Source organism: Mauremys mutica, chromosome 20 (genome assembly GCF_020497125.1).
Source record: "Mauremys mutica isolate MM-2020 ecotype Southern chromosome 20, ASM2049712v1, whole genome shotgun sequence".
NCBI lineage: Eukaryota > Metazoa > Chordata > Testudines > Geoemydidae > Mauremys > Mauremys mutica.
Genome location: NC_059091.1, coordinates 852,063 through 874,447, shown reverse-complemented (window position 1 = coordinate 874,447; position 22,385 = coordinate 852,063). Strand labels below are relative to the sequence as shown.

General features: G+C 43.3%; 2 protein-coding genes across 2 annotated transcripts in view; one reads left to right on the top strand and one right to left on the bottom strand.

Annotated features, from left to right (window-relative positions):
* The window catches only part of RACGAP1 (Rac GTPase activating protein 1), a 26,936-nt gene extending 6,146 nt beyond the window's left edge, over positions 1–20,790 (top strand). The window contains exons 2-17 of the mRNA XM_044994797.1: positions 1,427–1,515; positions 3,427–3,629; positions 4,795–4,931; positions 7,636–7,705; positions 10,254–10,307; positions 11,210–11,287; positions 11,628–11,745; positions 13,102–13,232; positions 14,183–14,347; positions 15,299–15,394; positions 15,676–15,874; positions 16,653–16,758; positions 16,973–17,105; positions 17,293–17,428; positions 18,434–18,542; positions 19,607–20,790. Coding sequence (XP_044850732.1) covers positions 1,431–1,515; positions 3,427–3,629; positions 4,795–4,931; positions 7,636–7,705; positions 10,254–10,307; positions 11,210–11,287; positions 11,628–11,745; positions 13,102–13,232; positions 14,183–14,347; positions 15,299–15,394; positions 15,676–15,874; positions 16,653–16,758; positions 16,973–17,105; positions 17,293–17,428; positions 18,434–18,542; positions 19,607–19,682 — 1,896 coding nt within the window. The 5' untranslated portion in view covers positions 1,427–1,430 and the 3' untranslated portion in view covers positions 19,683–20,790. The remainder of the gene's footprint in view (positions 1–1,426; positions 1,516–3,426; positions 3,630–4,794; positions 4,932–7,635; positions 7,706–10,253; positions 10,308–11,209; positions 11,288–11,627; positions 11,746–13,101; positions 13,233–14,182; positions 14,348–15,298; positions 15,395–15,675; positions 15,875–16,652; positions 16,759–16,972; positions 17,106–17,292; positions 17,429–18,433; positions 18,543–19,606) is intronic.
* Positions 19,029–22,385, bottom strand: part of AQP6 (aquaporin 6) — a 16,455-nt gene continuing 13,098 nt past the window's right edge. Inside the window, exon 5 of the mRNA XM_044994829.1 lies at positions 19,029–19,184. Coding sequence (XP_044850764.1) covers positions 19,151–19,184 — 34 coding nt within the window. The 3' untranslated portion in view covers positions 19,029–19,150. The remainder of the gene's footprint in view (positions 19,185–22,385) is intronic.

Sequence of the window (22,385 nt, the reverse complement as noted above, 5' to 3'; positions counted from 1 at the left end):
GTTAAACAACACCAGACCCAGAACAGATCTCTGTGGAACCTCACTGGAGAACTCCCTCCAGTCTGACACAATTCCATCAATTATGTATCCACTTAATGGTAGTTCCACTGAGCCTGCATTTTTCCATCTTACTTATCAGAATGTCATGTGGGACTGTGTCAAAAGCCTTGCTGAAGTCCAGGTATATGGTTTTGAGAATCAGTCCACTAGAAAGCATTTAGAAACAATTCTGCTATTATATTACACTCTTCCCTTACCCTTACTAAGAACATTTTCATGAAAATTAGATCTCTGAGGATTCATCTGCTTCTGATGCTGGCTTGATATCTGAACTTGTAATTCAGATCCAGTCCTCGCAAAGCCTTACTCCTGTAACTAAATATTACTTGCTAATAAGGCTTTGCTGCACTGTACCACTGGTTTGACATCAGTCATGATGAAACTAACAATTAAGTGGGAGAACATATGAACATTTAAAAACTGATGTCCCCCTTTCTTTTAGATGTCCCTACTAATGAAGAGTATAGAGTGAAAGAACAGAAATATAGAATAGCATTCTTGCAGTAGAATTTTTCTTCTATGAGGCATCAGATCTCTAAAGAGTTTGAATTTTCCTTGCTGAATGGGATTAAAGCATGCCTGTTCAGTGCCTTATATGTGAGCTGCTTTTACCCTTCTAATTATGGAGGTGGTGTGTTGTGTAGCTTGGATGCCAGGACATACTACTATGTAATCATCTGCCTGTACTTGGTATTAACATATTAGCCAGAGTTCTCATAAGCATTCCAGCAGAAACTTGCATTAGAGAAGTAATTTCTGCACTGCTGAACTAGCAATTTCTGTATTAATCACTGCTGTGATGTAATTGGTACTGCCATGGCCAGCATTTTAAAAGATCTTTTCAATAAGAATAATTTAAAAAAACTAAGCAAAATCCAAATCTACCCAAAGATCTCCCAAGAATGTTTCTGTTTTATTTTTTATGTATGTAGCTCTGAAACTGTAGGGATAATGGTGTCCTGTGAAGAGTTATATTACTCCTAGGCTGGAATTGGAACAATATCGTATACCCTCAAAATAATAAATTGGCAAGAAATCCCTGATTGTCTTGTTGGGATATGAGACCCTACAGTATATTGCAAGTTACCTGAAGCATTGGAGTGTTTGTGTGGGTGGAAAATGTAGTGCTTCTGTACAAAGCTGTCTTGACCATCTTCAGTTCATAGGGACACCTTTTCTTCCAAGAATAAGATGAGAAACATACAGCTCTATGAAACTGCATTCTTGAGAGACTTTTGTGTTTGGCTGCAAATGTTAAGTCAGAGACTTTTGAGCACAAGTTTGTCTTAGGCTGGCAATGACTTCTGTGTCTGGAGGAGTGGAAAAACCTGGATAGATCACTTTAACTCTCTTGATTTCTTGGCAGGAAGATGGAGACTGCAATGCTGAACTTACGGAATCTGTTTGACCAACTCATGCGCCAGTCAGAATTTCTAAATGAAGGAAATGAATACCGTAAGTCATGTCACAGTTAACTCATGGATGTGGTTCAGTGTAGGAATTGACAACTGCTAGCTCATTTCGACTTCAGCCCTGTGTACTAAAGAGACCACCGATGGCTTTGTAGGTAGTGGTGCTTTTCCAGGTACATAGATTTGGGAGCAAACTTGGTTTATTTGCTCTGACTGGACTCTTGAAGTGACCGGCTGAACTTCTGGGATGAATGCATCATGCTTGTAGCATCCTGATTTTCTTGCACATGGAATTTCAAATTTGGAGTTTGTAAGGTGTAGGGGTGTGTGTGCATGCATGTGTGTGTGAAGCTAATTATTACCAAAGGAAGGGGTGAAAACCTTAGGGGGGTCCAACAGTTAACTTTCTTTGACATGGGCCCAAGGAGAGTCCATACGATCTGGGACTAACCGCTTACATAAATAGCCAGGGGGAAAACACTGAAGGCAAACTTGTGAAATCTCTTCTTGCTGTAACTTTGCAGGGTGGAACACTTATATTCCCCTTAGGGCAGTGTTAAACAGCTAATGGAAATTGGCTTTATACAAATACTGGTTTTGAAGGTGAAATTATCTAGCTGAATGGAGTTGCAGCTCCAGACATTTATAATACTAATCTACATCTACTGGAGCACATTACAGCAGATACAATTGGATCTGCTATTGAAAGTCTTTCTGGTGTACTAAGCTGTGACCATAACACAGTCTGTCTTCATGTTATTTTAATAGCAGTAGTTTTGGCCTGATGTATGACAACTTGCCAGGAAGGTCATCTTTTTCTTTCAGCTGATTTAGAATAACACATGAAACCTGGGGAGTAACTATCTTTTATTGAAGTCTACTTTACATACTAGGGACTGAGTGGCCAGTAAAACATGAATCCATGATTCTGGTATTGGGAACTGATGTAACTGCTTGGGAGATCAGCTAGACCAGTGGTCACCAACTGCTCAATTGCGATCGACTGGTTGATCCTAGAGGATCTCCCAGTTGATCATGATCTCCAGCGGCAGCGCAGTGTGGCTGCGGCTAAGGCAGACTCCCTGCTTACCCTGGCCCCACGCCGCTCCTGGAAGCGGGCAATGCAGCCCCAGGGGCAGGGGGGTCTCCCTCCGCACAAGCACCACTCCTGCAGCTCCCATTGTCCAGGAGAGCTGTGGGGGCGGTGCTTGCAGAGAGGGGCAGTGCACTGAGCCACGTGCCCCCTTCCGGGAGCAATGTGGGGCTGGGGTAGGCAGGGAGCCTGCCTTAGTCTTGCTGCGCCCGCCGCTGACTGGGATTCACCGGAGGTAAGTGCTGCCTGGTGGGAGGCTGCACCCCAACCCCCATCCCTGAGCTCCCTCCTGCACCCAAATCCCCTGCCCTGAGCTGTCTTCCAGAGCCAGCACCCCCTGCCCCCTTCTGCATCCCATACCCCCTCATGCATCCCAACACTGTGCCCCAGTCCGGAGCCCACTCCTGCACCCAAACTCCCTCCTAGAGCTTCCACCCCTCACCCCCTCCTGCACCCCAGCCCCCCAGGCTCAGCCCAGAGCCCACACCCCCTCCTGAACCCCAACGCCCTGCCTCAGCCTGGTGAAAATGAGCGAGGGGGGGTGGGGGAAAGTGAGCGAGGTGTGGGTGGGGGAGTGAGCAGGGCGGGGCCTTGGGGAAGGGGCAGGGTAGATCCTGGGTTGCCCTTAAATTCAAAAAGTGATCCTGTGTGTAAAAAGGTTGGAGACCACTGAGCTAGTTAGCCTCTAGGCTCTTCTGCAGACTTTCTCTTCAGCTGGGTTTGCCAACAGGTCAGCTGATCTGTTATCTTTACTTGAAGGCAATCATTAATGGAAGATTTCTTCCTACATAAAGGAGGAGATGGTGTATTTCTTCTGCTTCCATTCTTCACTGTTATTAAGACTAAGCATCCTCTTCCCAGAGTTTATCCAGTTGGCAAAGAACTTTGAAGAGTTCCGAAAGAAGTGGCAGAAGGCAGATCATGAGCTGGCCAGGTACAAGGATCTTCTGATGAAAACAGAAACTGAGCGTAGTGCACTGGATGTGAAGCTGAAACATGCTCGCAATCAGGTAGATGTGGAGATCAAGCGAAGACAGCGAGCTGAAGCAGACTGTGAGAAGTTGGTGGGTATCATGTTACCTGTGATGTGACTCCTGTATGGAACAGGCTTTGCCTCGATTCCATAGAGATTCATCTAAATGAGTGTTTCCGTGCTATAGATAAGTCCACTCAGATAAGGATCTGGAAATTTACAAAAGAGACCGCTATGTAAATGTGTTGGCACAAAAATATTAATTCCTGTAGTATATTTAATAGCTATACATGTCTCCCACAGTACCATTACTCTCAAATATAACAAAATGGAAGACTCCACTGATTTTAATGACACTGGGCAATAGGAAACGGCACATGGGGCACCTTCATCTGATTATAATATTAGGAATGTTCAGTGTGGTTCTATGACTGCTTGAGTTCACTCTCTCTAGCTTCAAAGCTACGTGCAACTCTTGTGGGAGTTTAATGAGCCTGATAGGAACTCTTTTCACTCTCCTGATCTCAGGTAGAGAGGATGTAGACAGCCTACCACCAATGGCATGTGAGAGGCAGGAATGGAGAGACATACTATATTACATGGATTTGCGGAGAGCCACAAAACCATGACTTCTGGCATCACTGCAGCATTGTGAGACATCAACAAATTCCAGGAAATTCTGTTGGGAATCTTGTGACTTTCTGTGAGGCCTTTTGCTGCAGTGGCTCTCTAGCTCTTTAGGGTTTAGTAACTATAGACATTTATAACCATGCAGGTGGGAATTGAAGCATTTGGGCAAGACTAGTATGGAGTTTAATTCATCCTAATGTATTGTTTGGAAGATTCCATATTGGCTTCCTCAGCAGACTGGAATAGTTCAACACTATGTAATCCTTTTGTGCATTTCTCAGCAGTCTAAAAAGGTCTAAGCTACTTGAATTTATGGAAGACAATAACTGGCACCTAATAAGACATCAATAAATTGTTTTCTGTTGCAAGAGAGTATAGCCTTCATTTGAATAGTGGTTTAATTCAGAAGAATCTCACTGCTGCTACTTTAAATTGAGTTTGTTACCCTGTTGGAAGCTGGGACACCAGTTTCTGCTTTATGGGCTTTTAATATGCTGTTGGAGTAGCAAACTTCCTCAAAGCCTACCTGCACTAGTTGTATTAAATGTCTTATGGTCTGTCTGTCTCCCATAAATCTGAAGTGAAGCTTTCTCCCCTAGCTACTACTGATGTTTTCCACTTTACAGGAGCGGCAGATCCAACTGATTCGAGAGCTACTGATGTGTGATGCATCGGGCAGTATTCACCTAAGTGAAGAACAGAAATCTGCCCTGGCCTTCCTTAACAGGCCTCAACTTTCTACTGGGGGTTCTGGGAACAGAAGGTAGGGAAGGTAGCAACCTGATCATTAGGGAAACAACTGATTAGTACAAATACTTAAACTCTTGGATATCTGGGTCTATAGTAGAAGTTTTTGACTTTTCCTTTGCAATACCTCAAAGCTACCAGCTTTTTTTCTCCTGTGCAGGGGCGGCTCCAAGCCCCAGCACGCCAAGCACGTGCTTGGGGCGGCATGCCGCGGGGAGCGCTCTGCCGGTCGCCGGGAGAGCGGCAGGCGGCTCTGGCGGACCTCCCGCAGGTGTGCCCCACGGCTTCATTGGAGCATCCGCAGGCACGCCTGCGGGAGGTCCACCGGAGCAGTGGGACCGGCGACCGGCAGAGCGCCCCTCGTGGCGTGCCGCGGTGCTTGGGGCGGCGAAATGGCTAGAGCCGCCCCTGCTCCTGTGATCCTGTATTCCAGAGTGTTTCACATGACCTCTTCCTCAAAGCGATCTAATGTATGACATAAATTATTTTAGTTTGAAAAATTTGAAACTTTAACCGTTCTTATTGAAAGCTATAAGAATTGCATATTTCTCACTAAATTTAATTAAAGCAGGTAATAGCATTTGGATTTTTGGGGGGCAATAGATTTTTTTTTTTTATGAAATCTTTGGTTCTGTAGAAAATTTGTATTTGGTATCCAAAATTTTTTTGTCTTGGGGCTCCATTGTTCTAGGAGACTACTATTGCCACCAGAACTTTGTGTGTGGGTTGAGGAATATAAAAGCATAGTACAATGCAGCTTTGTTGAAACCACTCAGTTTTTTTCCACTCCAGCTATAATCCCACTACTTGTGAAAGATTTTCCTTTTAATATATCTGTGCTAAACTACTTGTCAATAACTAAGCCTGCACATCAATAATAAACCTAAAGGTGAAACAGCTGTTCAGAAATACTTCTCCCAGCCACTGACTTGGCTCCAGAGAGCTACTGTATTTATCATTGTTTGTTTACTAAGGATTATGTGAGCTGAATACAGACTTGGGGGATGGTGGGAGGAGGGAACTTGGGATTCACTGTGGATAACTAAATGAAAGCTGATACACACTGAACAGAGGTTGTCAAAAATAAACAAAATGTTAGGGAATATAAGGAATGGGACAGAAAATATTTCAGTGCCATTATATAAATCAGTGACATGATCTCATCTGGATTACTGTATTCAGTCTCAAAGATATGACAGAAATAAGGGGGTTCAGAGAGGCACTAAAATTATTTTTGTAATGGAAGACTTCTCTTTGAGAGGATATCAAAAACTTCTAACTACTTAGAGAAGGGATGGATAAATACAAACTAATGCTATAAAAATGTAAATTGGGTATTCCTATTTATCCTTTCTCACAATGCAATTGGCATTCCATGAAACTGAAAGCAAGTTTTAAAACTGACCATGGGAAATTTCTTAACACGTGACAAATTATCTTGTGGCAATGAATCCCATAGGTTATCACCAAGGCCAAAGAAAAATTACTCTATATAGGGAATAAGCACAGTTACAGTAGTATATTGTATTCGAGAATGGATGTAAACCTTCATGCTTCAGGACATAAACCAACCATGAACTGATGAGGGTTAGGAAGATTCTTCCTTTCTGGGATAGGATATTCCATAACTGTCCACTGCGGGGTTTCTTTCTTTCTTCCTCTGAATGAGCTGACACTAACCACCAGCAGAGTAGATGCTAAACTAGACAGACCACTGATCTCATCTGACACGGTTGTTCCTAATTTCTTGTTTTACAATCATAGAAATGTGGGGCTGGAAAGGACCTTGAGGTCATCTCATCCAGGCCTCATGCTGAGGCTGGACGAATCACACCTAAATTATCCCTGACCAGTATTTGTCTAACTTGTTCTTAAAACCTCCAATGATGGTGATTCAAAACCCTCCCTTGAAAGCCTCTTCCAGAACTTAACTATCTTTATCATTAGAAATTTTCTCCTAATATCTCCTAATAACCTAGATCTCCCTTACTGCAGATTAAGCCCATTAGTACTTGTCCGACCTTCATTGGACATGAAGAACAATTGATCACCATCCTCTTTATAACATCCCTTAACATATTTGAAGACTATTATTGGTTCCACCCTCAGTCGTCTTTTTCCACAAGTAAACATACCCAGTTTTTTAATCTTTCCTCATATGTCAGGTTTTCTAAACCTTTTATCATTTTTGTTTCTGTTTTCTGGACTCTCTCTCGTCTTAACTGTGTTGGTAGTTAAATAGTCTTGGCTAGGTTTTGAATTTAATACCACAAAACTGCAAATTACATGGGGGTAGGAAAGTAGAAGAAAGTCACTCTCTGTGCTTGTCTGATGGGCTGCAGTCAAAAAGAACTTGTATATTGATTTATGAAGGAACTTAGCTTTGCAATCAGAAGAGATAGAAGCTTTATGTGGAAGGGAGGAGGAAGAGAGAAGGCTTGTGGTTTGGGAATACAACAAAATACTGACATGCTAAATCTGGGTTATTCCTACTCCATGGATTTTGGTTTCCCCTAGTAAATCGCAAATGACAGTCCAGCAGTTTATGAATCTGCACTCTTATTTATACTGCATTAATGCTACATTCATAGCATCAAGGTCTTGCCTTGTTCCAAACTGGAATACATAGCTATTGCCTGGTCAGTAAACTTGCCCTGGAATCATGAAGTCAACTGGAAATGAAATCCACAGACTAATTGGTTTTTTACTTTACTTCTTAGACTTTCAACAATAGATGAATCTGGCTCAATTCTATCAGACATCAGCTTTGACAAGACTGACGAGTCATTGGTAATGTAACTCCAATCTTTGAGAATTATCTATTTTCACTCCCCATATTGCTGTTTCAGCAGCGCAGTGTCTTGCAAAATCAACCATAAAAAACACTGCACGGCTAAGCAAAATTAAATATGTCCTTATATGTTGATTCTCCTGACAGAGCTATGATGAGTGTTATAATTTTGCATCAGTGTGGGGGTGCATGGGTTTATAGTCTCTAGTTACCATTCTGTCTACAGCAGGGGTAGGCAACCTATGGCACGGCGCCGAAGGCGGCACGCGAGCTGATTTTTCAGTGGCACTCACTGCCTGGGTCCTGGCCACCAGTCTGGGGAGTTCTGCATTTTAATTTAATTTTAAATGAAGCTTCTTAAACATTTTAAAAGCCTTATTTACTTTACATACAACAATAGTTTAGTTCTATATTATAGACTTATAGAAAGAGACCTTCTAAAAACGTTAAAATGTATTACTGGCACGTTAAACCTTAAATTAAAGTGAATAAATGAAGACTCGGCACACCACTTCTGAAAGGTTGCCGACCCCTGGTCTACAGGAACCCAGTACTGTGGTGTTATAACTAGGGGTTCATGTCTGGTGTGGAATGGCAAAAAAACCTATCTGGCTTCAAGACTGAGCTTGTTAAGTTTATGGAGGGAATGGTATGATGAGATGGCCTACACTGGTATGTAGTGATCTGCAGCTGCTAGCAGCATATATCTCCAATGGCTGGTAATGGGACACTAGATAGGGAGGCCTCTGAATTACTACAGAGAATTCTTTCCAAGGTGTCCAGCTGGTGTGTCTTGCCTACATGCTCAGGGTCTAACTCAGGGGTCTCCAAACTTTGAGACGAGGGCCATTTTAGATTTTTGAAGGGGCTTTGCGGGCTGAAGCGACTGTGAAAGAAATTAAATATATGCAAATATGCAAAATCGTTAAAAAACAACACTACTGTGTCAGTGTTGCATTAATTCTAAATCAGGTATAGAAGTTAATCGATGCAGGTACTGTGAAATCACACAAAATATTTGTCAATACATTAAAAATCATTTCACATTTTTTTATTTTATTTCTAAAAACTCACATTTGTATCATACAAATACTGTTTGGTTCTATTAGTGCTGTAGTTAAAATTTAACCATTATGAAAGTGTTAATTTCCGTCTTCTTTACTCCATTTATTGGAGATTAAGCATCTGGCTTGTATTTTTACTCTAAGGCAGGGGTCTGTGCCAGCTTGGCTGCAGCAGCAACTCTCCCCTAAGTTGGCTCCCCTTTTGGTGGGGGACACTGGCTCCCGGGGACACTCACCCCTCTGCACAGCTCAGCTGAGCTACATGCCCCCCACCCCTCTGCACGGGAGCTGCTGCCGGCAGCCCCTCCCCCTGCCTGCTAGGTGTGCCTACTCAGCTGCAGCCTGCCTGTTTGCTTCTCCCTGTACCTGCTCAGCTGCAGCAACGATTCTCCCCTAAGTTGGCTCCCCTTTTGGGGGGACACTGGCTCCCGGGGGCACTCACCCCTCTACACAGCTCAGCTGTGCTGCCGCCCTGTGTGAGCTGCTGCCGGCAACCCCTTCCCCTACCTGCTCTGCATGCCTGTTGGCTTCTCCCCTGTTGGTTGGAGGGCTGGACAAATGAAAGCCTCGGGCCAGATCCGGCCTGCGGACCGTAGTTTGGAGACCCCTGCTCTAACTGATCGCCATATTTGGGGTTGGGAAGGAATTTTCACTTGGGTCAGATTGGCAGTGACCCTAGGGGGGTTTTGCCTTCCTCTAGCATGGGGCACTGATTGCTTGCAGGTTTAAACTAGTGTAAATGGTGGATTCTCTGTAACTTGAAGCAGCAAAGAGTCCTGTGGCACCTTATAGACTAACAGACGTATTGGAGCATGAGCTTTCGTAGGTGAATACCCACTTCATCGGATACCCATGAAAGCTCATGCTCCAATACGTTTGTTAGTCTATAAGGTGCCACAGGACTCTTTGCTGCTTTTACAGATTCAGACTAACACGGCTACCCCTCTGATACTTGTAACTTGAAGGCTTTAAAACATGATTTGGGGACTTCAATAACTCAGCCTGAGGTTAGGGGTCTATTACAGGAATGGGTGGGTGAGGTTCAGTGGCCTGCAATATGCAGGAGATCAGACTAGATGATCATGATGGTCCCGTCTGACCTGAGTCGGAGTCTTAGTAGTTCCAGCATGAAATTTAAAGGGAGTAGTGAGTGTAAGAAATGACTAATGAGGGGTGGAGGTGGTGGTAGAGGCCAGTAAGAATTCTGAACCTCTGTTTTTATCCCTGCTATCAGAATCTTAATGAGCACAGAGGTGAGGGAACTGCAGGAAAGCTGACTTCCCTTGTTATAACCCTCCAGAAATCACGAATGGAGCCAGAGGAAACACTAGATTCATAACTGGATGATGTTAAGATGAACATGTATTATATTTGTCCTAAGCTCGCTGGTCTACCGTTCTTTAAAATGGATTTAATGAAAGACATGGCTAGAGTCTGGAAAGTATCTGCAGTATGCTAACACAATACTTTGTCCTACTTATAGGATTGGGATTCCTCTTTGGTGAAGGCTGTCAGACTGAAGAAAAGAGAGAAACGGGTATGTTACATTCTTTTCCGTTAAGTGGTTGGAGCAGTCAGGAGTAACAATAGGTAACAGTGTGTCTACATGTGGTAGTTCAGCTATTATAATAGACTCTTTGATCTGGTGGTCACTGTCCAAGCTCAGTCAGATCAGACCACCCAGAAATGTACTCTAACCTGCACCATGGGCAAGAGATGGAAGGCGACTTCTGACTTAGTTTATAGAACTGGACTACCTAGATGAATAAATCCTTAATTCTTTGCATCCAAAAATTCAGCACTGTTGTGTGGATTCTGATGAAAACTTTGGAAGTAACTTTCACTTGTCAGCTGTAGATGATGAAGTGAATTCCCACATCCCATGCTACGCTCACCTGCAGCTTACAAGCAGAAAGTTACTTGGAGTGAAGCTTCTTTGTGGACTTGCTGTATCTTTCTAGTAACATGAAACTAGTAATAGGGGGAAATTAAAGATAGGTGTTCCCATCATAAAAGTAGGCTCAGGATTTGTCCTACTACCCTGCAGTCAGCATGTGGGGTGGGTAGGGAAGAGGGACCAGACCATCAGAAGAGATGGCTGTCTTATTGGGGGAGGATTTGGTATTTGCTTCCTGTTTTCCAATAGCACTCCCATTCCTCATGTTGAAGACGGAAAATTACTTCCCCTGAAGGTCTTGGTGGTAGAGCACTCAGTTGGCCAGTCAAACTTCTTGGGAAGATTGTGTGCTGAACCATTTCTACTGGTCAGTTAGGCTGCCTTATTGCACAAGTCTTCATGTCCTTGCTAAATAGAAATCATTATGGACTTCAATATCTGCAAACGCTGCAGTGGAATTTACCCCAACCCTTCAGGAAATGTGGTGTGATGCTCTAGGCTTGACGCCCCCAATTTTGTTTAACACACATTTTTCTTTTCAGCGTTCTTCCAGACAGTTCATAGAAGGCCCCCCAGGTCCTTTAAAAAAAACCCGATCAATTGGTTCCACAGTGGACCAGGTATGTAAACCTAGCTGAGTTTGTGTGCATCTTAAAATCTCTTGTCAGGGGTGGCTGTATTTGTGTAGCCCCCAAATGCAGTAGGATACTCTGTGAAACTAGAGTTAATATAACAGTTTCACAGGACAGCAACTTATGGAGTCACAGCTAATGCCAGTCACACATTTTGGAAATTATCTTCCTTTTCTATCCCTCTGGTGTCTGACACAAAATTAAATCAGACATCTGATTAAGTTGTACACATTAATGCAATATATGTGATCTGCTGGGGCCAATAAAAGCTAAATATCCCTTGCCACATCATATTGCCATCACTAATCATACAGCTCTTTCATTTCAGGGAAACGAGTCTATAGTTGCAAAAACCACACTTATGGTCCCTAATGATGGCGGCCCAATTGAAGCTATCTCCACTATTCAGACTATACCTTATCATCTCAGAAGCCGGAGGAAGACAGGTAGGTATATGTATGTCTGCGGGCTGTCCCTTATCCTGGTGTTAATGCACAATGCTGTCACTTGTCACTATTTTTCATGAATCTTTATTTGCCTGTGTCTGCAGACACTGATACAAATGGGAGTGATTATGTTGAAAAGTTATTTTGAAAAAGGGTAGTCTGAGGGATCTTAATGGCTATTAGTAAAGTTAACAGCAAAGACCAGAACTTGTTTGCTGGACCACACTCCACAATGACCAACTTCACAATAAACAAACTAGGCACACAAAGTTTTTCTCTGCCATCTCTTTATTTGTTAACACTTACTAGCCCAGTTATACTTAATATATAGGAGAGGAGGATGGAAACAAAATTCCAAGAAAATCTTTGTTCCCTCCACCTGCTGCCTCCCATTTCTCCTATAATTAGCATTAAACAGGTATCTTGAAAGCTAGTAATCAAATAGTCTCTCTCAGGTAGCCTAATCCTGGCTTTTGGGGAAACTCTACATTTAGCTTGTTCTTTAAAAAGAATAAACCTTTCTTTGAAAGTTGAATTACAGAATGATCTTTAAATGGGATTGAGGCTTAAAAGCTAAACATGGGGGCATTTTCCTTTCAGACCCTCTGAAACAGACCATAGTTATTTCTATCCCAGAGAAAATCAAAATGAAGGACAAAAGCCAAACTTCTTGCTTTTAGCCTTCTCTTCCTGGCCATCTCCAAATAAATGACTCTAACCACTAAAAAGTCTCTTTCATAAATCTTCTGTATGGAGGTATTCTGATAAATCTAACACGGAGTATGTGTGTGTGGGGGGAGGGGTTTCTAGCATTGCTTTTATATATTCATAAGCAAAGTAATTGCTCAAAGAAGTTTGGTATACTAGAGTGATTAGAAGTACACAATGTGTATCCAATATAAGAACTATGTGCCTGTATTAATGCTTATGTGGTAGCACTTATTCTCTCAGTTAACCCAAGATGTGCTGCTCCTGGGCAATAATAATTGAAGCATGATGCCATAATTCTCTGATTTTAATTGCTTTCAAAAGTAACATTAATGCACCATACTTCTTGCTTGGCTTTGGAAAGCATGTCTGCCGGAGTGATTGCCTGTGAGGTAGATAGGAACACAAAACTGTATAATTAACCATTAATTGCCAGTTGTATCTTGTAACAGCCTCTGCTTGTTGCACTACCTTTGGCATAACACAGATGCCAGGTGCAACTGGCAGTACTTGTTAGGCCATGGATATCCCTCAGTCATTCACAATAATTTCCTGCCAGTTCCAAGACACTTGACTCAATCATTATATAGTCTTTATACTAAAAACAGAAGGCTGGAAAATTATTCTACAGATCTCTCTCTCTTTCAGCCAGTTTACAACCCTGGAATAGTGACTCAAGCTTGGGCAGTAGGCAGCTGGAATCCAGATCTGAAACTGATGGATCTAACACTCCTCAGAGCAATGGGGGGATGAGGCTGCACGAATTTGTATCAAAGACGGTATGTGTACTGGCAGTCTTGAAAGAGATTCACTGGACATACTGCTGTACATCCCTCTGAGTGCAGGCTGGTGCACAGTGTCAGTTATCCAGTCTGATGTTGGCAGTTTCAGCTCTGGACTCTGACCCTGAGTCCTCATGCAGGCAGAGCTGTCCCTTGGGTATGGCGATTCGGGGTGAGGAGGTGAGGCGAGAGATGGGCAAGCGGGGTGGAGAGATGAGTGGCGGGCGGGGCGGGGGCATAGAGGAGCCCCCTACCAGAACTGACCCCTCCCCCCAGCACCACCTCCTCCCTCTCACCGCCTGCCGTGGATCAGATGTTTAGTGGTGTCAGGAGGCGCTGGGAGGAAGAGGGGAGGAGCAAGGGCACAGCATGCTGGGGTGGGGAGGGGAGGGGAAAGGGGTGGAGGTGGGAAGAAGCAGGGTGGGGTGTGAGGCCTTGGGGGAAGGGGTGGAGTGGGGATGGGACCTGGGCAGAGCCAGGGGGAGGAAAGGGGGGGCGAGAAGCATCCCCTGGTAGATAGGCACCAAGTTTCTAATGTCCCAGGCCCTGCACCACCGCTAGGGACTGCCTTGTATGCAGGCATATATCTTTGTTAGCTCCTGCTGTGAAACATCTTGCACTGCTATGCTGAAGTTTAACAGCTGACAATTCAGCCCTTGAGATCCAGAGTTTAGACTTCCCATGCATGTCCCAATGACTGTAAGAGATATCATGATGGCTGTAACTAAGATGATAAAATAAATGATCAGGGTTTGCTAGAAGCAGAATCACCAACCATTGACAAGGGCTTATTTAACTCCCAACCCTATTATTCTGTCACAATGGTATCTGTGCTTTGCCATCAATATAGAACAAGAAACTCATTCAATATACCTGTGCAGCTAAACTGTATCTATTGTTTTGTTGCATTATTACCACTTCCTCACACAAAGACTCTTTATTTCCAGGTTATCAAACCAGAGTCATGCGTTCCATGTGGAAAGCGGATAAAGTTTGGGAAACTGTCCCTAAAGTGCAGGGACTGCCGTGTGGTGACTCACCCAGAATGTCGAGACCGCTGTCCCCTTCCTTGCATCCCAACATTAACAGGCACTCCTGTCAGAATTGGAGAGGTATGGCTTTATGTGAGATGAGCTTTAAATCCTGTAGCTGCCACAACAAATGGGCTAATGCCTATTTGGGAGAACTAGACCTTGCTTAAGGACTCCAGGAATCTTATATACTGGTTAACTTGTTGCTGCATTATGTGGATTGTCTGCTTTATTACAGATCTAATAGATATACATAAATGAGACTGTTAAATAAAGCCAAGAATAGTAGGAATGTGATTTTTTTTGGAGGGTGGAGAATTGTATGTGGTGGCTCTGAAAGTATGTGGTGGAGGCATTTTGTTCTGATTTTACAAGCAGTCACAGAAACTATTTCTGGCTCTGCATGTATCAGTGTTTCCAGTGCAGCCTCGTCTGTCAATTGAAGTTATTGGCAAAGTTATTTTGCTTAAATTGGAACCTTAAGATGCTTTCAGGTTGGTGAATGATGTCACAGCTAAGCTTGTCCTTAGGAGTCTCCTGCTTGTTTTAGGCTAGATCCCTCTTTTTTTGACCACTTACAATAGTACTCCTTCCCATTGTCTAGACATTTCTAGTGAACTTAAGATCTTGATATATAGGTGCCAGAGTTATCTGCTTTATTAAATGGTAATATTACTTGCCCTCCTTTCCCTTCATATCTGCTGCATGGTCCATTTTCCACTGGCCTGTGAAGCAGGAGTCTTTTGCCTGAGCCTCTCGTGTATGATAACTCCACAGGTTCTTGGCTCTCCATTGCCTATAGAGTAAGACTGTTGTATAAAGGACTTCTGGATAGATACTGTTTTAGCTCTCTACAGGAGCACATAGTGTTTGTCCTCTCTTTGTGCCCATGGCACCTACCTCTGTGGGTCTGGGGAATGAGAATCTAGTGACTGCTCCTAAGCCTAGATCTGTTGGGATCTCCTGAGCACTTCCAGTGTCCTAAAACTTGTAAATATCAATGTTGCAAAATCAGTCTCTTCCTTCTTACAGGGGACACTGGTGGACTTTGTGCCCATGACTCCGCCAATGATTCCTTCCATTGTAGTGCATTGTGTGAATGAAATTGAGCAGCGAGGGCTACATGAGGTAAGAATTACCTGAAATCAGTGGGGGTACTAGTGAAACAAATTTGGCTGTGATATTAGAGCCACAGTTGGTTAATCGGAGGATCTCTTGTTTATGATGCTGTAGATGTACACAGTGCTGTTCAACACATGAGTCACGATGAGCAAGTTACAGTCCCTACTCAAGAGATCTCACAGTTCACAATGGGAGCAGGAGACTGTTTTTACTGAAGAATCTAGACTTTGCCTTCTCAAGATGTTTGGGCAGGTGAAATCCTGACTTTCAGCATTGCTCTCTAACAGACAGGCCTATACCGAATTTCTGGCTGTGACCGGACAGTAAAAGAGCTGAAGGAGAAGTTCCTTCGAGGGAAGACTGTGCCCCTGCTCAGCAAAGTGGATGATATCCATGCCATCTGTGGCCTTCTTAAAGACTTCCTGCGCAGCCTAAAGGAACCCATTCTCACATTCCGACTAAACAAGACTTTTATGGAGGCAGCAGGTGAGGCGAGCCAAATGCCACTGGCAGCTGTAGTGCCTGAGGGTCCATTCTCAGACAGATCCATCTGAATTGGCAATCCTTCTTGGGTGTGAATGTATTGGCAGTACTGGGTATACTGTAGAGAGATCTTCCTTCCTACCATAGATCTGCCTCTACAACATTGCCTGGTGTTAGCTTTGTTATAGTGAAGTATCTCATCCAGGTCTTTGAAGAACTTTCTCTGATAAGTAATCTGCCTTCCACCTGCAGCTGTCTCATTCTGTGGATATTATCATGTAGGCTGCTAACATTAGGAGGATACTCACTCTCTAGATCCCATATTTTTAGATTAATCCTTAAATAATCCCAGTTTTTGATTTTTGGAATTAATCAATAGTCCTGGTAGTAAGTATCCTGTTCAGGAATGATGCACAAGTTTAGTGCAGTCTTGAAGCTATTCTAACATTTGTACAGAAAATCTTTGAAATCAGTGTCCAACAGAGATCTCACAATACTTACAGTGCTGTTCACCAGAAGATTTCAAAGCATTTTACACACATTAAGCCTCGTAACACAAAACCTCTCAGACACTGGTATTAGCCCCATTTTAGATGAGGAAACCAGAGCACAGGTGTTTAAATGACCTTGCCCAAGGTTAGATAGTATCAGTGTTAGAATTAGAACTCAGGAGCGTGGGACCCAGAATCTTAACACCCTCCAGAACTGTGATGGAACATACTGCTGTCTAAGGAAAATGATCCCACAGGCCTCTCTAATCGCTTTCTTTTTTTATTTAAAGAAATTCTGGATGAAGACAACAGTGTGGCTGCCATGTACCAGGCTGTTGGTGAACTCCCTCAGGCTAACAGAGATACACTCGCTTTCCTCATGATTCACCTTCAGAGGTGGGTTCAGCCAGGTTAGGAGTTCTGGAAATGGGGGGAAAAGATGATGCTGTAGTTCTGTTTCTACAGGCTCACACTGGTGGTTGAGTGACAGGGGAGTCGTTACCTGGGACAATTTGCAAATTCAGATATAATTGACATCAGCTCACATTATCAGGGTTTTCTATCTGTGAACAAAATTTACTCAATTCCTTTTTCTTTCTTTCTTGTCTAGAGTGGCTCAGAGCCCAGACACTAAAATGGACATCACCAACCTTTCCAAAGTCTTTGGACCCACAATAGTTGCCCATGCTGTGCCAGATCCTGACCCCATGACACTCTTGCAGGACACTAAACGACAACCCAAGGTAGGTGATTAGTAATGACACCTGGTAGAATGTCGATGTGAGACACATGAAGTGTCCTGTTAAAGAATCAGATTATACTGGCACCTGGGGCTGTTGTCCTCTGGCCCATCTGATACTACTTTTAGGCTGAATGAGTTGTAAGTTTCTGGTACAGTGGGGAATTGTGTGCTAAAGTGTGTTTCTGTAGGTGGTAGAGCGGCTGCTGTCACTGCCAGTGGAATACTGGAGCCAGTTCATGATGGTGGAGCAAGAAAACATTGACCCAGCGCATATAATTGAAAATTCCAATGCCTATTCCACTCCCCGAACACCAGATGTTAAAGGTAGCCCTGGAATGTTGCTCTATCAGATCTTCAACTATGGCCAAACATCCACTTTAAAACAATGACCTCAGATCAAAGCCTTTTGTTAGATTGTGTTGGAACAGGCTTGCCAAACTGTGTAACTCCTCCTCTTCCACCCTCCAGTTACCATACCGCCTTTGACACTGATGGTCATGGCTCTTTATCCCTGATATGGCATTTCAAGTGCTGTAGCCATGTTGGTTCCAGGATAATAGAAAAACAAGTGGGGTAAGGTAATATCTTGTGTTCGACCAACTGGCGAAAGAGACGAGCTTTCGAACTACACAGTGTAGCTTGAAAGCTTGTCTCTTTCACTCACAGAAGTTGGTCCAACAAAAGACATGCTCACCCATCTTGTCTCTCTAATGGCATTTCAAAACAGGCATTCTTTCATTTGTTTTACCAACCTCCCAGCCTCAGGAGGAGTATTGCTTTTTCACACTGAGGATAACATTTTGCTCTTAGTCCCCAGCCTAAGCCTAACTGTTACCATTCACCTTGATAACCAAGCATCTGTAACACCTGCTGCCTTTAGTGCTATAAGTCTGAACGTCAAGTTACGAAGAAGCTTTTAAAGAGTTAAATATCTAGCTGCGGCGTCATCAATTGGTGCAATATTACAAGGGCATTTTGGGGGGAATGGGGAGGGAAGTAGCTTATGACAGGAAAGACAAGCTTCTCTCAAACTTCAGCAAACCTTGTGGAAGACTAACACATTTTTACATACAAAGTGTACTAAGCAGTGACTCCTGCTTCACTTAGCTTTGCTGTTGTGCCTCTATTTTTATAGAACATATCGGGCCAGTTTTTCTGCTGTTTTCACTTGTGTAAATCTGGAGTCCCACCATTGACTTCAGCAGAGTTGCCCTGATTTACCATATGGCAATGAGGCAAAATATAATCCCATTACCTTAGTTTAAGAAGAAACATTGTATGTCAGTTATGTGCCTGTTCTAATATGACTCTTGTTTCCTCTGTCGGAAGTGAGCATGCTGGGTCCTCTCACCACTCCAGAACAGCAACTGACAAAGACTCCTTCATCTAGCTCCCTGTCCCAGAAGGTCCGATCTACGCTCAGCAAGACTACCCCGAAGTAAGTGGCACTGCATACTTTAGGATAGTAAAAATCAAATGCTAAGGCCATGTCTACGCTAGAGAACTTACAGCCGCACAGCTATATCGATGCAGCAGTGCTGCTGTAAGATCGATTGTGTAGCCGCTCTATGCCGACGGGAGAGAGCTCTCCTGTCAGCATAATAAAACCACCTCCTCAAGCGGTGGTAGCTATGTCACCAGGAGAAGCTGTTCACACCAGAGCATCTGTCGGTGCAACATATGTCGTTCAGGGAGGTGCTTTTTTTCACATCCCTGAGTGACCTAAGTTATACCAGCAAAAGTGGTAGTGTGGACATGGCCTTAATCTGAGCTACTGTCTCAGTCCAAATAATATGCACTATATTTGACTGTTTATATATCCCAATAAACTAAAGGTTGCAATAGGGCTTTGTGGACAGTATGAGTTTGGGAAGCAAGAAACTTTGGCCTTTGGGGGATAATACCTCCTCATGGTTACGGAGCATTCACTGAGTATTGCACAGTGCTTGGTGTTTATGCAGTTTTTTTAATAAGACACTAATCAACTGCTTACTGGGGTGGAGAGGGGCACTACTCCATGGGAGGGGTGGAATATATGGCGGAGAACTAAAGGGGTTGAGAAAGTTGCAGGGCCTTGGATCTGCCCTTCCTCAATGCAAATTTCATAACAGTAGGGGGCTCCATGAAAGCCACCTGCCTTTCATCACTGCTCCTTTATGGCTCTTAATGTAGCTGGCCAGAGGGGCAGCTTATGTGTACAAGTCCAAGCTTCTCTCCCTAGCTTCCATGGCACTCAGTTATACAGAATGCCTGTACTTCAGACTCTAGGAACCAACAAAAGGCAGTCCCATCATAAGTAGTATGTGACCTCGTGAGCAGGGAGGGGGGACCACAAACAAATCAAAATTAAAAAGGAGTGTTAAAAAAGCACAGGATGGTGAATAAAGATAATGGCACTGTACATGTAGAGGTGCTAATTCACCAGTCCATCACAAGGAGGTGCTCTAATGGCAGGGCTAGGAATTATTGCTTTACAACACATCCTTATCTCTGTTTAATTAGATTTGGGAGCAAAAGCAAGTCTGCAACCAACCTTGGACGCCAGGGATACTTCTTTGCCTCTCCTATGCTGAAATAAAATGGACCTGGAGATTCAGCCCTTTTATAACGTTTACAGCCCACATATGCATGACTACAATAAAGGACTAACTGCCCTTCACTACTCTCAGCAGCCTGTGTACTAGGGTATAATCTTATTACTTTTGTTTTTAGCTTAATTGAGACTTTTTAATCAAGAGTTTTATTGTGCAATGTATTTTATTAAATATTTAGTGCCATATTGCATCTAGCATTAGTGAGTAAAGTCACTGGCAAGATCTAGTCAGTATGTTAGGGCAAATTGCCAGAAAAATATTTTAATTTGAAAATATATATCTTTCAAAGGGAAGCTGGCCTCCATCTGTTTAAGAGCACCTTATTGGAGTTCCATTTAAACACTTTTTGAAAACTATAAGGCACCATTTTGCACCAGCAGTAATCCTATCTTGTTCCAAGAGAACTACCATAATCCTTGGGGAATGAGTGCTGATCCCGTGTATTGGGAAGCAGTGAATGCTGAGAAACTCTTGTTCTTCCTTTTGCAAGTCTATTTTTAGTGAAGCCAGTGACTTTAAAAAGTGAGAACTCTTAAAACTTGGTCATATGAAAAATTACAAAAATCAGTGTTCCATAATGTGCCTAAATCCGACATAAGTCTTGAGACTTATTTGTGTACTGTAAAGTGGCTCAGCCTGTAAATATGTTACTGAAGTTTGCATCTATCTTCAGTACAGGCCAATAATTTTGGCCTCTGCTTCTACAAAAGCTCGTTTGGTTTGTTCTTAATGAGTTGCCACTTGGTATGTGACTTATACAGCAGAACTACATTAAAAATATCTGCTGTCTAAGAACAGTTTTATAGATCAGACTGTCGGCAGATACTAGTACAAAGAATTATTAGATTGGTACTGTGGGTGCTTTAAAAAATAGTACTACCTTTCTTGATTTTAGGATGGATGTGTTTATTAATGACAATTTTCCAAATTCCAGGATATGAGAGAGGATGCTAATTTACCTAGCCCAGTGTTCCACCAGAAGGCTTGTTAAACATGTACCAATACTTGTAAACATGACTTCTCTGTATTAAGTTCCTGGAAACTGTACTGACTTCTGCCTGTAAGAATCATGTACAGTTGGTATATCTGAAAAAAGTAAAATCACACTTTTCTAATGAGGCCCAGGCTGCTTTGTATTTTGGCTAATGCATTTCCCTTATTTGTGTGTTTAACATGTCATGTTTCAGACCAAAGTTCATGCTAGGCCTGAGATTCTCTCCATGCTTTTTCTTTCTGCTGCTGCCCCCCACAGCAACACACTAAAAAATACTTCCCTCCCACCCCCTTTGAAATACTTCATGAGCCAGAACAGTCCAGGAAACAAATATTTTTCACCTTGCCTGCTCAGGACGGTTGATCACTGTTGGATGTGATCCGATATATCAACGACTGTAGAATGAAGGTAGGTAAGGAAATAGATTTTCTGAGTCAGCAGAGGCTAGAAATAATCAGGTAACACAACTTGAGGGAGAAAAGTCTGTGGACTTGTGGGAGAGGCCCCCACAATCTTAAGTGGCAGGAGATCATCTTGTCCTCCATTGCCTATTACAGGCTTGCCTAAACTTCAGGGGTGTGTGTGTATGTGTGTGTGTGTCAGGGTAAGGTTCTGACCATCCTTACTGATCTGTTTTAACATGAATGGTAATTGTTCTTGCCCAGTCTGTGGTGTTAGTACAGATCAGTGTTCCATCTAATTTTTCCCCACTCATGTGCAGAATGAATTTTGTTATGTGCACCAATATGGAGGTGATGGGGCTCAGGGCGGGGTCAGAGGTTTGGGCTGTGGGGGTGTTGAGGGCTCCAGCTGGGGGTGCAGGTTCTGGGGTGGGGCCAGGGACTAGGGGTTTGGGATGCAGGCTGTCAGGGCCTATGGCGGGAAGAGAAGATTCCACCCAGCTCTCTCTCCTGGCAGCAGCACTTGGGCTGTGGGTGGTGGGAGAGGTTCCTCTTCCCTGGCCACGGCAGGTCCATGCCAGGGCTAGGTTGGGGCCGGGGGAAGGGCACCTCTCCCCTGGCTGCAGCAGGTCTGGGGCAGGTCCGTACCTGAGCACCTGTACGGGGCTTAATAGGCAGCTGCGCGGACGTGGGAACTTAGCTTAGAGGGAATTTAGCTACCGATTATTTAGATTTTACTAGAGATGAAGGGAGGAGAGAGAACTACTCAAGTGTGCCTTTCAGGGCTTTATAAAGTCTGATAGGATGCATGGCGTCACTTGGGATAGGGATGACGTAATTACAAATGCTATCACACTAAAGAAGCAGATGCCATCTTGAACTAAAAGAAAGGAGGGGAGATAGTCTTTTATGGGTAAGCAATCCACTCCATATTGAAACTTCAGAAAACCTATTAAATAGCACATTTTGCATAAGGAATTGTACTCCACTTTTCCATCTGCTTGAAGTGCTATAGGAGGACAATTGCTGTCTAAAGTAGGTACCGTTTATGTCACCCTAAAGCTGTTCATCTCTGGATTATTTCCCCTTTTAGCTGCACTTGCTAATGTGACCAGCCATGGGTATAGCATTGCTATGTAGACATACCCTCTGTGCCTCCCTTCCCATTTGTACAATAGGGGTAATACTACATCCCTACTTCACAGGGGTAGTGTGAAGATAAATACATTAATAATTGTGAAATACTTAGATACTATGGTAATAGGGACTATACAAGTACATAAAATAGAAAC